Genomic DNA, 15,275 nt, shown 5'->3' on the forward strand with positions numbered 1-15,275 from the left:
ATGTGAACCAAATGGCGTTATAACATTTTCCTTTAGGTAAACTAGTCACTAAACTCCATCAGAAAGAATACAAGAGCAATATGGAGACATCCCCAAATACCACGTACTCGCTCAGAACATTCTGTTATGAAGTGCTCATCTACCACAGGCTTTCCTTTCCATTGCATACATTACTTTACATTTCTACAATGCAATGTTGAAACAGCCTCCAAGTCTTGCAAAGTAGATCGATGTCCATTCTACAAAAATATTAACTTACAGTACATAACACTGAATAATTTTAATCTGTACATTTTTTTTTCCCTCCCATCATAGGTGACACGCGTCAGTTTGTACAACTTAGAAAAAAAAAAAATCTGGTTGTTTACATCTGGATTCATAGTCAACAGAGTCAACCAGAAGTGATGGGGTGGGTATAGTTTGAGAAAGTATAAATACAGTGTAATATTAATTGTGGTTAACAATATCCAGCTCTTAACAAAGTGATACAAAATAAATCTTAGATTTTTAACTGAAAAGATCTAGCTGAGAAGGTTCTGCCAGACAGTCGACCAACTGATCCAAATGGTTAAGGCTGACTTGACTTAGCAAGCTGCAGCGTAACCGAAAACAGTGGCGCAGTTCAGAGCTCTTCAAATGCATAGCTTCAGTGTTACACGCACATTAATTATATTCCTCCAATTAGTTAATCCTCTAGACAGTTTTCTTTTTGTTTTGCATGCATCCCGTTCCATTTTCATTAAGGGCATCTCTTCCTTGGTCAATCATGTGCTTTGCTTTTCAATTTGTTTTTGTAAAAAAAATTTTTTTTGTATGTTTTGTTTGTTAAGCTGTCAATACCTCCAACACTTGGAAAATGAAATATAGATGTGGTTTTACTGACAGAAGAGAATCAGAGCTATATGGACAATGCAAAATGAAATGAAACAAGTGTCAGAAACAGTTTATAAAAATGGCACATTTATTGCTACAGAACGGTCATGTACATGACTTCATCGAATAACTACAGATGGGAAACAGGTAATGGCCTAGACCAAGCTGGGTTTGTTTTTGTCTTGAAGGAACTCCAGCACACAACCTGTTTGGACACTTCTACAAATCAGAAATACACCAAAAACATGAAAAAATCGAGGCACTCAGCCACACATTGAAAACAAGGTGTAACTGTTTATCTTTTTTTTTTTTTTTGAAATGTTTTCCCTTTTTTTTTAACAATTTTTTTTTTTAGTTTTTAATGCTGCAGCTATGTGTACAGTCGCAAAAAAATTCCCCGCTGCGACCTACAACTAAAAAACAAAAACAAAAACAAAAACAAAAACAAAAAAAAACAAAAAAACAAAAAAAGCTACCATACAGTTTCATCTCAGTAACACATGGTAAAATAACATCTTTTAAATAGTAAAATAAAGTAACAAACTTTTACTCATAATGATTCCAAAAATCTACAAAGAAGAAATATTCAGAATCTGACAATTTTTTTTTGTAATATTCATGGTATAAAAGGATTGCTCCTGCGAAAAATAAGCCAAATATATTTTTTTTATTTTTAAATTTAGTTTTTTTTTTCCTACTAGGGTGTACTACACTCTATTTTATAGCAAAAAGAGCACTAGACAAACAAAGCTTTATAACAAAAAGCCAGGCACTGATACATGGTAAATCTCTGCTTTTTTTTTCTTATCTTCACTTAATTGCATCACAAGTAACAAGAATGAAAAAGGCCACAGTTCATATATTTTCACCATTACATATGTCTATAATACTTGAAATGAGGATGGCAAAACCAGCACTGCACAAAGATGAATCCACTTCAAGTCCCATGAGAAAGAGCATGTCTATAAAGAAAAACAAACAAAACCAAAGCAAAATAAAAAGAGAGGCCTAAAGGCCTTGGTGCCCCATTGTGTTGGAATTCATCATATTCCATCTTGACCTTTTTGTTTTGTTTTGTTTTGTTTTGTGTGTTTTTTTTTTTTTTTTTTTGTTTCCAGTCAGCCAGCAGACTAAATTTTTGTGCTTGTTTATGCTGAAATGGTTTCATTCCTGACTCAAGTTCACTTTTGGACACAGATCATATTCTGCCTGTTGGATCCAAGACGAAAATCCTCTTAACCCCGAGTCTTGGTTCAACTCCCTCCCCACCCCCCAACCCCTCATCAAAATAAAGATCACGAATAAAAAAACAAAAACAAAACAAACAAAAAAAAAACAACAACCAAGAAGTAGGAAAAAGCGAAAAACAGAAAGGAATCGGAAGACTGAATCAGAACCAGTTGTGTTACTGGGTGGACTGACAGTTGTATAAACATTAGTGTTCCTTGCAGCTATACACAGAAGACAAATGGTAAAAGTTTCTAGATGAACAGATCCCTATTCTGCATATTCATAAATTACTTGAATGTGGAGGTGGATCAACTATTCCAAGTTGCTTTCAAAGTCCAAGTCTCTCCAACAGATTCCCAGCCTAAGTGGCATCAGGTATGCGGTATAGTATGGACCCTTGTGAAATTCTGTATAGTACTTTCATCCTAACTGTCTTCTGCTAAATTTCATTCGAAAATCCAGCGCAGGATACCAATATCTTACCTGGGTTTGATAATTACAAAACAACGACAAGAAAAAACACACTAAAAAGGCCACATTCCCTTTCACCCTTTTTTTTTTTTTTTTTAAATGGGGATACAACCCAATTAATAGGTATAGGTGCAGATCCTGTCTCTCCACCAAGCAAAAAGTAGTGAGCAGCTTTTGGTGGCCATTAGAAAGTTTTTCGCCTATTTCCAAAGGGAATTCAACAATAGAGGTATTACATTACTGAGTAATGAATACATCAAAGCTGGTGAACAATAAATTGCAGCTTTTAACTCTGTTTGAGAACAAAATATAAAGCACCAATTTAAAAAATAATCAACTACAATTTAATTTTTTGCTTTGCTTACAGGTTTGAAAAACTTTAAATCAGCTCTATTAAGCACCTTTATGATAACACGTATCAAAAGTGCCATTCTTAAAATGTACATCAATGCAGGGAGTATTTCCAGTTCCCTAAAGAGTAAACACCGTATTTTCTTCTGTACACTTATCCTGAATGTGATCAGAGTATACCTGCTTCCTATATAATATTGTTCCTAGGGATACCCGCCTTGGTAGACTATACAAAATGAGTACAGAATGTACCACTAAAAGGAAATCTTGAACATACGGAGGGAACAAGTACACATGGTTGCCATTGTTCAGGAGGAGGGGAGAGTATACAATGTTGTCTTCCGTGCCCTTCTTTGAGTCCCTTTGTTCGTACATTTCACAGGAAAGTCTCAACATAACTTCATGAAGTTTGATTTCTGCTATTCTCCTAAGTTTTTAATCCACCTCCACATTTTAGGAACTTATCAACAAATCAAAGTATTTTAGTTTTATCGCTACTGAACATATTTACAGTTTTCAACACACACACAGCTAATCAAAATGTTTATGGGTTTGTAAAAGATGACCACGTGGTAACTATCTTATTTGTTCTTACATTTTCGGAAATGAACATAAAATTCAGATTCTTGTAGCTCACTATTTCATTTAAATGAGACGTTTTTTAAACCACACAGTTTAAAAAAAAAACAACAAAAACTGATACAATGTATTAAAACACATAATAACAAGAGTCTACATGTAAAAATATAACTTTTACATACACGATTTCAAAATAATGATACGTTTGCCATTTGTTGCATAAAATTTACAAATGTATTTCATTACTATATAACTGGCAAAACAGGAGAACAGATGGAACATTTAGACCATTTCGATGGATTTATGGCATTTACTCAGTGCTGATAGGTGGAAAAACTACTTGAACAGGGATTTTTTTTTTCTTAATACATGCCAAGATTGTGTGGCTGTAAAAATAGAAACGAGTTAGAGACAAAAGGATGCTGACAAGTACTTAACTAGGAGCACTATTTGTTTACTGCACACTATACACCAAAGTCAATCATTATAAAGATTCACGATGGAAGTTGGTTCAATTGTGCCCAGACGTCAAAGCTAGCTATCTGATGAGTTGCTGTGCCATAGCTTGATCTATGTTTCTATCAAATATGTTAAGTATAAACTTCATTCATACTGGCCAGAGAAATACTGCACTACCCCTCCTCAAGAAAGTGCAACTTAATGCTTTAGGACTTATAAGGCTTGTTATAATGCTGCATGATGATTGAATATTGGCATTTTTTCAGACGAAGGAGGAGGCAGTTAAGTCATCTACATCTTAGTAAACCCATTTTGAAAACAAAAAATCAAGAAAGCAACAAAATCAATCAGCTCTGTCACACTACTTGCAATTTTCTCATTTGATGGTTTTTGAACTTTACTTGTTTTTTTTTTTGTTTTGTTTTTTTTTTTTTCCAAAAATCTGACCATGTATTCAGAAACGCCTCACTGCACACTACTTCGGCTACACATGTAGGTAACACCTTAATCATTTTGTTAAATCACAGCCACTTTGATTATGTTATGTTTCCGATGATATAAACATTGGAAGGCACAGTGGTAACATTGTAGCATTCTAACCTTGTACCTCTGAAAATCCCAGAATAGGGTCACAAACGCAACATTACAGTTCAGACAAACTCTTTTTGCCATGTCTTGGTAATGCTGCTTGTAATATCTACACATGATGTGACTTTTAAGTCCTGTGTTCCCAAAAGACTGGAGAAACAACTTTCTACTTATTTATGAATGAAAAACAACATCAGGGTCAGCATTTTATCCTGCGTCACCTCTCCAGAAGCAGAGTCGGCACTACAGGTTACGATAACAAACCAGGGAAAGGGACAGAAAGACCAAAAAAAAAAAAAAAAAAAAAAAAAAAAAAAAAAAAAAAAAGAAAAAAAGGAAAGAAAAGGAAAGGAAAGAAAAAAGAAAAAAAATCCGTATTTACAGTAAAATCTTTCTTTTAAAAAAGTTAATCAGTACTATTTTTTTACAGGAGAAAAAAGTCTGAAACAAATGAACAAAAGCTTACCATAGTCACTAAATTTTTAATATATATTTATATATATATTTATATATATATTTGTCATAGGTCTATAAGATCCATCTGTTCCTCCTACCCTAAGGAATGGCTAATGTCATCACTTTGTTGTCATCAGGACGTTTGCTGGTTTTGTTACGAGGGCAGCCGAGCTTCCCTTATTCGATATCCGGTAATAATAAACACTAGCTGACTTGAATACCAACAAAAACGTTCATGTAGTTGTCTTCAGAAGTACACTTTTTCATTATTGCAAGTTTACAATTTTTTAAATTAAATATTTTTTTCAGACTTACAAATTAATTATATTTTTTTTTTTCCAAAAGAAGTTTAGGCACAAATGCATTGTTCCACAGTGTGGAAAGATTGCCATTCAGTCTCTGGGCTGCGTCTCAGCCTGCACACACCGCTTTGCACATTCTGAATGATATGTTAGAGGGTCACCCCTCAAGTTGCACTTTTTTCTTTCTTTTTTTTTTTTGTTTGTTTTTCGGTTTTCTGATCATTGGGAATGCTGAAACCTCTTGCGTCTGCGATTCATAACTACTCAGACTTGTCTTATATTACAAAAAAAGGGGTTAAGGAGAAGTGTTTATGTGGGTTTAAGATAATACAGCTGTTAAGGAAGTGGTCTCTTGTATTAATGAAGCAATGTGGCAACTTGGACCTGAGAAGGGAAAAAGAGAGGAAAATTAATTCATACACCTAAAACAGAGGAAGTAAACGTTTTATTTTTAAACTGGTTTTTTTTTTTCCCCAAAGGGGAAAAATTTGTTAACTGGGGCGAATGTTGACGTTTATGGCTGATGCCTCGGGGAGGAGAGCGACAAAGGAGGGGATTTCTGAAATGGCAGAGAGCACACTTGCCCTTTTACATCTGTCCCATGTGGTTTGACGCGTCTCCCATTCCAGGGTGCGGGCCCGCCAAGGAGAGCGGGGGAGGTTCTGAGGACACCTTCTCTTCCTCCCTTCTTTTCAGACACGCGGCTTTCGGATTCAGATTCCTCTCTGGAAGGAAGAGTGAAGCCGAGAATGTGGTTAGTGCCCACGGCTTCTGGTAGAGGGCAGTAATGCGCTCTCATCTGCCGACCCTCCATGGGGTTTCCACGTCACCCAGCGAGAGGAAGAGCCAGCAAAGGCACGCTATAGCCATGCATTTGGTGGGTCACCAGTACAAGCTGGACGGCTTCACAGGATAAGAAAGCTGCTAAAACAAAGATACCAAACGTGGATTCCTGAGAGTACGTACGAAAGCACTGTGGTGCCGTCTTACTTGTAAGAGCGTCCTGTACCTTAGCCATGGGAGACAGGGGGGCTGCCTTACAGATTCAGAGGCGATCTGCACTTGACCCCGTGACTCTGAACCATGCTTATGGGGCTGCTTCTCTGCTCCCGCTCCAGGCCGGCAAGTCGATCCCTACTCCCTGCAGCCACAGGCTGCCGTGACCCCTACGAGGAGGCGGCAGGGGCACTGACCTCGGACTTGCTGCTCCAGGCTGAGGATGACGGCCACGGCCTGGTGGAGGATCAGGAGCTTGGTCTGGGGCTTGTCACTCTTGAGGTGGAGCTGCACCATGCGGCCGAGCTCCTTGAAAGCCTCGTTGATGTCACGGACGCGCAGGCGCTCGCGGGCATTGTTGGCCATCCTCCGCTCCTTCTCACGCTCTGCCTTCTGCTCCGGTGTCAGGTCCTCGTCATCGTTATTGCTGGGGGACAAAAGGGATGCGACATTTTCTAATGGTGTGGGGACAAAGAAAGTCTCTAAATTGGTTTTGTTTTCTTCCAGAGTTTTCTGGGGATGTGTCCATCTTCAGCTGTTGTCCTCGGCAGGATTTTACATCCACTTGAACTTGGGACTGCTATAGATGGCTGTGACAATCCATACACGAGACATTCCGTTTCTCCCAGACATTCAACCCAAACAAAACCAGAGGGGTTAAAGTTAGGGCCCACTGTGTGCCCATGCTGATGTAGGGGGTAAAGGGCAAGCACGGCTTTTTATCAACGAGGCTACACTCTGCCAAGCAAGGCCACGGTCAACTTAGCCTCGAGGCTAGTCTGCATGGCCACAAAGCAGAGCGTTTTACACAGACTGAAGGTGTGTGTGCTGTCGTTTTTAACTTTCATACTGTGACATCTGGAACCTGAGGAAAACAAGTGCTTGAGAAAAGACTCAGACAGGTCAGAATGAACACGATACAGCTGAAACAGGAGTAAGAAGGCCCTACATTCAAGACACCAGAGCAATGAGAGTGCAGACAGAGAACTTTTGTCCATGTTTCACTAATAACTAGCTCTGAAGGCATGGCTATTCCACTTAATGTATCTGAGTCTCATTTTCTCCATGTGTTAAATAAAAAGGCTAGAAAAACCATGATCTCCATGGCTTTTAACATCATGGACATTTGTGAGCCCCCAAAACAAGTTGGGAAAATCTGAGTTGACACGCACTGTGCAAAGCAAACAGAATACGATGGACTAAATACCAAACAGCTACTGGTTATAAATGACCATGACCTCATCATGAGTCAAAAATGAAGCCCAAAAGCTAATCTCTGATGGTTAGAACCAAAATATTACATTTCATAGCAAAGGCATGGTTGGATCCAGTATAGTCTGGAAAGGCAATATTCCTCCTGTCTGTTTCTGGCTGTCATGCCTCTGAGTGTTATAGTTTGAGTTAACATGAGCAAGAAGCTTTTTGGGTATAAGAGATGTCATAAGAGATATAAAAAGTGAGGTCAACTTCACTGAAAAAGTAATAGGCTCCTCATTATATGAAACAATATGGAGGTGACCATCTGTAAGGATGTTAACCTGGAGGTCCAAGCATTCATCTAAATGACCATGATGGTTAACCTCTACTTTAAAATTCTACAAATCTGAAATGTTCACAGAATAAAGGTGTTAATCACAATATTTCAGAGCAGGAGAACATGGGGTAAGTTATCTAGTCAATTTAACGTACACTTAATGAATGTTGGCTTAACATGCGTGGCTCTGAATCTTCCAGTTTGGAGAATCTCTGGGTAGCTTCCAAATTGCAATAAGGACCAATTATAGCTGAGAAGCTCCAATCAATCACAAATGGGAGTGGGATTCTTTGGGTTGCAAGCACATGTTGCAAATACAGATGATGCATGTAAGCCAACAACACTTGTAAGGGAGGGGAAGAGGAAGACACCAAAGAAAGATGCCTTAAGGCTTGGCTCATCTCCCTATGGGTCATATACTCCCTGCCAGATGGGGCCGTCTGCCATAGATGTGTGCTGGTGAACACACAACTGGACTGAACCTGTGGGAAATGGCTCTCTTTCAGTGTCATCTCAGCCTCCTCACTTCTGCTGAACCCTGCTCCCCACCACCCCTAACTTCTGCTGATGGCAGCCAAGTCAAGGTTACCGTTAATTCACGTCCACATTCCACTACACAAACAGGTTGTAACAAGTGAAAAGAGAACACAGCCAAGTCTGTGGTGGCCCTTCCCTGAAGTTAAAATTTTGAGTAACACTTTTAAACATCACACAGGTGTCACAGCTTTCACAGAGTGGGTCTGAAAGTGGGAACTTGTTTTCCAAAGGTATCCAGGCTAGTAACTAATTAAGCCTGATTATTCACTTATAAATAGTAAATAGGTTGGTTTTGCAAATAAAACTACCTAGCATTGTCTCACATCCCAGTTTGGGAGGCATTAGGTAAATGTCACAAGAATAACGGTTTCAATAAGAAGGTTGTACGGAAACTTCCAAGAATCTACTAATATGCATAAGTCACGGCCACTAGTTGAATTACTGAGAACTGACGGGAGTGGCAGAGAAGACGGTAGGGATGCGAAAGCCCCTCCTTAAAATTTCACCAATGTGGCCAAGAGTCAGGAGACTCTGTAGTGATGGTGGGAGGTAAGGGGTAAGAAGCTTGTACCATTTTCTGGAAATTTTAGCAGGGGATGTCCTACAATTTATCCCAATGATTATAAAGGCGATTATGAGAAAGTGGCATGTTCTTAATTCCTAAAGGGCATTAGCTCTAACCCCGAGAATGACAGCTTCTAAAAGGGGGAAGTGTAGTTGTGGTACAATTTATTTAATTTACAAATGAAAACAACCCAAGGGAACTAAAGCAAAGAACAGGGGTGCCACGGTGTTCGAAAACCATCTGATCGTCAGACTAGAGTTAACATTCCACGAGAAAGATTCTAATTTAAAGATATTGGATGTTTAAGAAAACCAACCAGAAGCTATTTTCCTGCAGTTGTATTTTCTGTAGAAGGGAGTATCTGGGAGAAAAAAGCGAGCAGTTTAGGTATTATTATTAGATAGATCAACATATTTAAGATAAAGCTGGGAAATCAGTATATTCTCACGTTCAAGATCAGAAAAAAGTCATAGTTGCATATACCTCAATGGAGTTTTTAACACGGCTAAGATCTCTTTTTTAGAAATATTTTGGAAAGATCATTTCGGACCAAATTTGCAGAATATGCATCATTTTAAAAATCAACTGTTTGCACTTGAATCAGTTACAAATTGTTTTTACCGTGTGTAATTAGCACTGCGTCCAAATTCACAAATGCAAAGACACTGTAGGCTTCACTAGAGTACCAGTATCTCAAACGATACTTCGGTAGCTCTAGAGCAGGCCTTTAATTTTCTTTTCAGCTGTCGATTTACCTGCCAGGAAAAAACTGAATAGTTTCTTCCTGTTCTGTTCACTTCATCAAAGTCCAATAAAGGAATTAAATGAAGCGACAGTATCATATACTGTTACCTAGATCTTGACCTAGTAATCGATTTGATATCCTTCTTGTCGTCATCTAACTTCTTGTCCTCGGAAGATTTCGTGTCTTGCAGGTTCTCGTCCCCCTCGTCGTCGGATTTGATCTCAGAGCTGCCGGAGGAGACGCTCTGGCCCTGCAATCCTGGCGGCATGCCTAACGGAAGAGAGAGAGAGAGAGAGCAGGTGATGTTTCTGCCAAACACTAGATGCGCGCGCGCACACACACACACACACATGCACACACACTGCAGACCGCGAGCTGCCAGCCATATAGTTCATGCTGCTGAACTGTGATCCTTCTGCCGCATTTGTTTCCATGTGATCTGGTGAAGTTTCAAAAATGCACCTGTGGAAGCAAGTTTTCCCTGCATTGGCTCTGAGGTTAAATTCTATTTTGCAATCTTTTGGAGTAGATGGTAATTTCACTGTCTACAAAACATCAACTTAATTGCAATGAAAATCATAATCATGAAAATCACACACCGCAATGTTCTGATTAAGAACCCAAGTAAATATCAGCTATTATATTGAGTTTCTTCCATATGCAATGATTTAATAGAAAATGTCCTTAAAATATAATTCCCAGGGAGTACGCTAAATATGTGCAGTCAAGACTTCAATAGATACCCTAATGATATTCTGAAATTAGGTTTCTCTTATCCTCAAGGAGTAATCAGCATTTAAAAATGGTACATATGGAAAGCAGTTAGCTGCTCACTGAAGAAATTTTTAGCTTTATCACTGCTCAACTTTCAAGATCACAATACATTTTAAAACGTGACCCTTATGTATCCACTTATTTCTAAGGTATAAGCATGCCTATTGGGTATTCTCCTCTGTTTGTAATTTGTGTAGTCACTCAAAATTGGTCTGTGGTCCAGAAGCATCCTTATCACCAGAGCCCATTAGAGATGCAGAATTTCAGACCTACTGAATCAGAATCTGCACTTTAACAAGGTCCTCAAGTCACGCTTATATACACTCAAGTTTAAGAAGCACTGACTCTCTCTCTCTCTCTCTCTCCATACACACACACACCCACCCACACACACACACACATAATTAACACTCAATTTGTACAATGTTTAGCCAGTGGTAAAAAGCCTATGCATATTCCTGGGGCAGTGTTATCACCTTTACTCTAAACATGGGGGGGGGGGGGGGTGGGTGATGAGAATTTAAGTGTCTGCCAGTCACCGGGCCAGCCAGTTGCACAGGGAGCATGGGACCCAGGTCTGGCTCCTGTGGTATAACTTCCTGGGGTCATGAAAAGCTGAGTGGGGTCCGTGGTTTGAGGCAATCATTATGGGGCGAGACGAAAAGTGAAAATCATTCCACCAAGTTCCAGTTTTTAAATGTACCTACATTTCCTTCCATCTTAAATGACAAAAACAATTTCCTTCCTTCCTATTCATTTGGAAATATCATTTTCAGGCTACAACTAACCACATTAGAGGACCTGAATGAGTAAAATGTGGAAATAGCTAAAATAAAATTTCCTCTCATCAGTCTGTTGTCTCATTCCCTGCTGAAATAGGACCAGGATTTCAGAGGATGTTTGAGGAAAACAGTTACTGAAGAAACACAATTAGCCGGCTACGTTCTAACTGCTTTCCCATTTGCTTACCATTTTTGTACCAAATTTGATTCTTGGTTTTCTGCCAGTGCTTCCTGAGGAGTGTATGCCAAGTAAGCTTGGGATCAACACTGGATTCACTATTGTCTAAGTGAGGTCGGAAGGGCCTTCGGAGGCAGACCTACCTCTGTAAGGGTCCTGGGGTGGGTTCAAATCCGGGGAAGTTGCAGACTGGACAGGAAGCTGTGGAACTGGAACCTGGTTTGGCACAAGAGAATGGCTGCCTCTCAGGGCCACACCGTCTTCACGATGGGCCCCAACCTGAAAGGGGGAGAGGAACCGTGGAGTTTATTTCCAGGGGCAGCAAGGACCAGCCGAAGGAACACGGGCCTTTGAAAAACAAGACTCCCAAATGCCTTTCACTAGAGGGCGCTGAAGGACCGCACACACACCTACAGAACCCTGCAAAACACTTCACACTCAGTAAGATGCCGTGCTGTACATTCAGTGACAAATATGGCAGAGTAGCTCAGGCAGGTAAAACGTCAAATTGTCTCCCAGGGTGCTGCAGTGGAGCGCACTGATTCGTACCCATCTGTCTTCTATCATGTCCGCCAACAGATCTGACAATTATCTTAATGCCCATATGCTTAATTGTGGGCTTCTCAATTCCCCCATTGCTATCGGAAATCCTACAGGAATTTCAATTTGGCATTCGACTTTCATTTCAGGGGATAAGATTCTCAGGCCTGCCATTTTTTTTTTTCCATAATGCCAGCTAAGCCTCTGACAGCGGAAGCTACGGCAGTATGGGACACAGCCCCTGCTCGGTACAAATATAATAAAATGTCACCTGGCTTTCCAAAACTGGCAGCCCATCCCAGATTAATGTTTACTGTATTTCATCAGCCGCTGAGCTCCAAATCCAAAGGGGGACCGTCTCTGCCAATGCCACCACACCGGAAAATGTACCAATAAAGGTTTTATTTTTTTTTAAAATTTTTTTTTTTTCAACGTTTTTTATTTATTTTTGGGACAGAGAGAGACAGAGCATGAACGGGGGAGGGGCAGAGAGAGAGGGAGACACAGAATCGGAAACAGGCTCCAGGCTCTGAGCCATCAGCCCAGAGCCTGATGCGGGGCTCGAACTCACGGACCGCGAGATCGTGACCTGGCTGAAGTCGGACGCTTAACCGACTGCGCCACCCAGGCGCCCCAATAAAGGTTTTATTAAACACACCAGTAATGCCATCATTGCCATGCAAAGAGGTTTGGACATTTTTCCACTTTTCCTCCCACTATTCTGATCCTAGAAAGACACCGCACTGTAAACACTCTTCACGTTTCCATGAATAAAATTACAGAATACAGCATGATGACTTGGTCTGGAAGAAACACTGCTGAGCATTTTAGTAACTACTACTGTCTACTCGAGGGTCCGGAGATGTTGCACCAGTGACAACGAGACAGCAAGTGCTGACTTTATGGCATGTGCCTTAAAGCAAAACCATTCAGCATTTGCAAACCAAGAGGAACATGAGTAGCTTACATTTTTGTTTGCATTTTCAAGTAGTTAGGCTCTCCGCCTATTGTCAGGCGAACAATGTATGCAGGATCGTGGGTCTGACCCTAAAAATATTTACCTCTGAATTTTTACTGTTATGAATCAAAAAGTTTAACTTTTTCCCCATCCAAAACCAAAAAGCCCACAAAGCAGAATCTTCACTCATTTGCTGCCAAATGTTTTAAAAGAGTATCTCCAAAGAAAGCAACGACAATCAGAATCTGAACCGACAACAACCAAATTCACAGAACCGAATGAAGCACACGCTATCTAAAAGCAACCTGATATGAAGTATCACCGTTACATAATCCAAAACAGTACAGAAGGAAATAACTCAGGGGGGAGGGGGAGGGACCACAGAAATCATACTAATTGCTCAGGTTCAAAATATAGCAAGAATAAAAGGATTTAAAGACTCATGGGCATCGGGACGCATAAGTGAATGCTGTAGCTAAGAGTCCAGGGATGTCCGCCACCTGTGTGCCTGTGTCCCTTCCCAGAATGTTCTGAATCGTGGTTATTTAGCTTCTAGGAGGGTGCTTCGAATGTAAGGAGACCTCGATTACCTCCCACAGCAGCCCGTGCCATTCCATTTTCATCACAAGTTGTCCTCCTTGTGTATTCCATCCACTGGTTCTAGTTTCAACTTCGGGAGTTTCATGGAGTAAGTGTAAGTCCCCTTCACGTGTTTAACACCACTGCCATGCCACTGGCGTCTTTCCCCCGGTGACCAGCGCCCCGTCCTTCCAGGCAGGCCAGGCCCACTTGACGCTTCCAAACCATTTTTCACTTTTGGTATGTTTTCATATTTATTCCAAACAAAAAGGTGATAGCTATTTTCCATTCAGGTTTTGATTTGCCGTTTTTATGTTTGTGCATTTACAAGACTGATTCAATGGATGATTATCCCTCCAATCTAAGATGTCAACTTGTATGCGTGCATTTTACAGGCCTTGATCAAATGGTAGCTCTTGAAGTCTGTCAATCAATGTTAACCCAAATAATTACCTTAGTGCTGATTCATATTTATTGGTATTTCCAATGGATTTAATCTCTTAAACTTCCACAGAAGGTGATTCTAAATTGGAGTCACTGAAGGTAACCCCAGGTTTGAGCATAGCAAAGACGTAAATGCTTTTACGATAGGCATTCTATTAAAACCCTCAAGCCTTCTTTGTAGGCATCCGTGATGTAATTTAAGGTTAGGGTTTTGATTTTTACTTAAAATATATTCAGATATTGATCCTATGCTTCTTTTCTCCCTTCCAGTTCACATTCAGATTAGTTTTACAAGAGCAAAAAAGAGCCCACAACCAATTATCTTTGTATTTTCCTTGTCTCAACTATTATGAAAGACTGAGTAAAAACAGTACAATGATGAGAATCAACAACATCTAGATTTTAACTGTAACTGGTTTCTTTGTTAGCTGTGTAACCATGGGTAAGGTATTCAAATACAAACTGAAGAAATTAACACTAGGTTATAGAGAATGAGTCCCGTGTTTATTGCAAAGGGTGGTAATAGGCAAAACAATTGGTACATAATAGGTACTTAACAATTAATAGATATTATGTGAAAATATCTGCAAATCCTTGCATACCACGTAAAAATAAAAGTCTATATAGTTCAAAACCCCTCAGAACACAAGCTACCTCCATTTAAGATCATCTTTGTACTCTTTGTCTCTATTTTGTTCATGTGCATTTGATTTTAAATCTTTCCTCCTACACAATGACAGTGAAATCTTAAATGATCTTATAAATATGTTGAGAAGACAGTTGTTACAACTGTATTTGTTTGGATTTTAGCCATACATGTTAACTAACTTTATATATTTTCCACAGATCATCTCAAATAATATACCAATCATTTTCCACAAAGGAAGTTGCAAACAAAGTTGCTCTTGATGATTTAAGGCTGCCTTTGTAAACTATGCACATTCCAGGTCAAATGAATGAATGATGATGGGTCGAGATCCTTGTGGTAATGAGCTTGATTCTCCGGGATCAATTCCATTGCCTGTGGCTATGCAATAGTATTCTGAAGAATTAACTTTGCTTTGTTTGTTTCCTTGGCCACAGACAGCATGTCCTAACCCCATTTACTTCTCTTTCGGAAACATTATTTTTGGTCACATAAGAGACAAGGCAAGAATGATAGTGGATGGTCAACACAATCCATCACTGGAATAGCTCATAAATAGAAGGAGGAGCCAATATGTACAGAATACAAGGGTCAAGGCTTGACCACCTTCCAAATAATAAATAGGTAAGAATATAACTAGAAAAAAGCAGATTCCTTCAACCTGCAAATAGACTCTAAGGATGGTACC

The 15,275-nt window shown here is 39.7% G+C and overlaps 1 protein-coding gene across 39 annotated transcripts in view; it reads right to left on the reverse strand.

Annotated features, from left to right (window-relative positions):
- Positions 1-940: 940 nt before the first annotated feature.
- Positions 941-15,275, reverse strand: part of TCF4 (transcription factor 4) — a 359,573-nt gene continuing 345,238 nt past the window's right edge. For 22 of the 39 annotated variants that reach the window (XM_086683047.1, XM_086683058.1, XM_086683048.1 and 19 more), the window contains 6 exons: positions 11,564-11,699; positions 9,794-9,956; positions 9,258-9,302; positions 6,503-6,732; positions 5,894-6,034; positions 941-5,693 (listed from right to left, as the gene is read on the reverse strand). In XM_086683047.1, coding sequence (XP_086539173.1) covers positions 5,898-6,034; positions 6,503-6,732; positions 9,258-9,302; positions 9,794-9,956; positions 11,564-11,699 — 711 coding nt within the window. In that variant the 3' untranslated portion in view covers positions 941-5,693; positions 5,894-5,897. The remainder of the gene's footprint in view (positions 5,694-5,893; positions 6,035-6,502; positions 6,733-9,257; positions 9,303-9,793; positions 9,957-11,563; positions 11,700-15,275) is intronic. The other 17 variants (XM_086683075.1, XM_086683053.1, XM_086683052.1 and 14 more) reach the window with 2 other exon arrangements.

This window comes from Puma concolor, chromosome D3 (assembly GCF_028749965.1).
Source record: "Puma concolor isolate L17-30 chromosome D3, mPumCon1.1.hap2, whole genome shotgun sequence".
Lineage (NCBI taxonomy): Eukaryota > Metazoa > Chordata > Mammalia > Carnivora > Felidae > Puma > Puma concolor.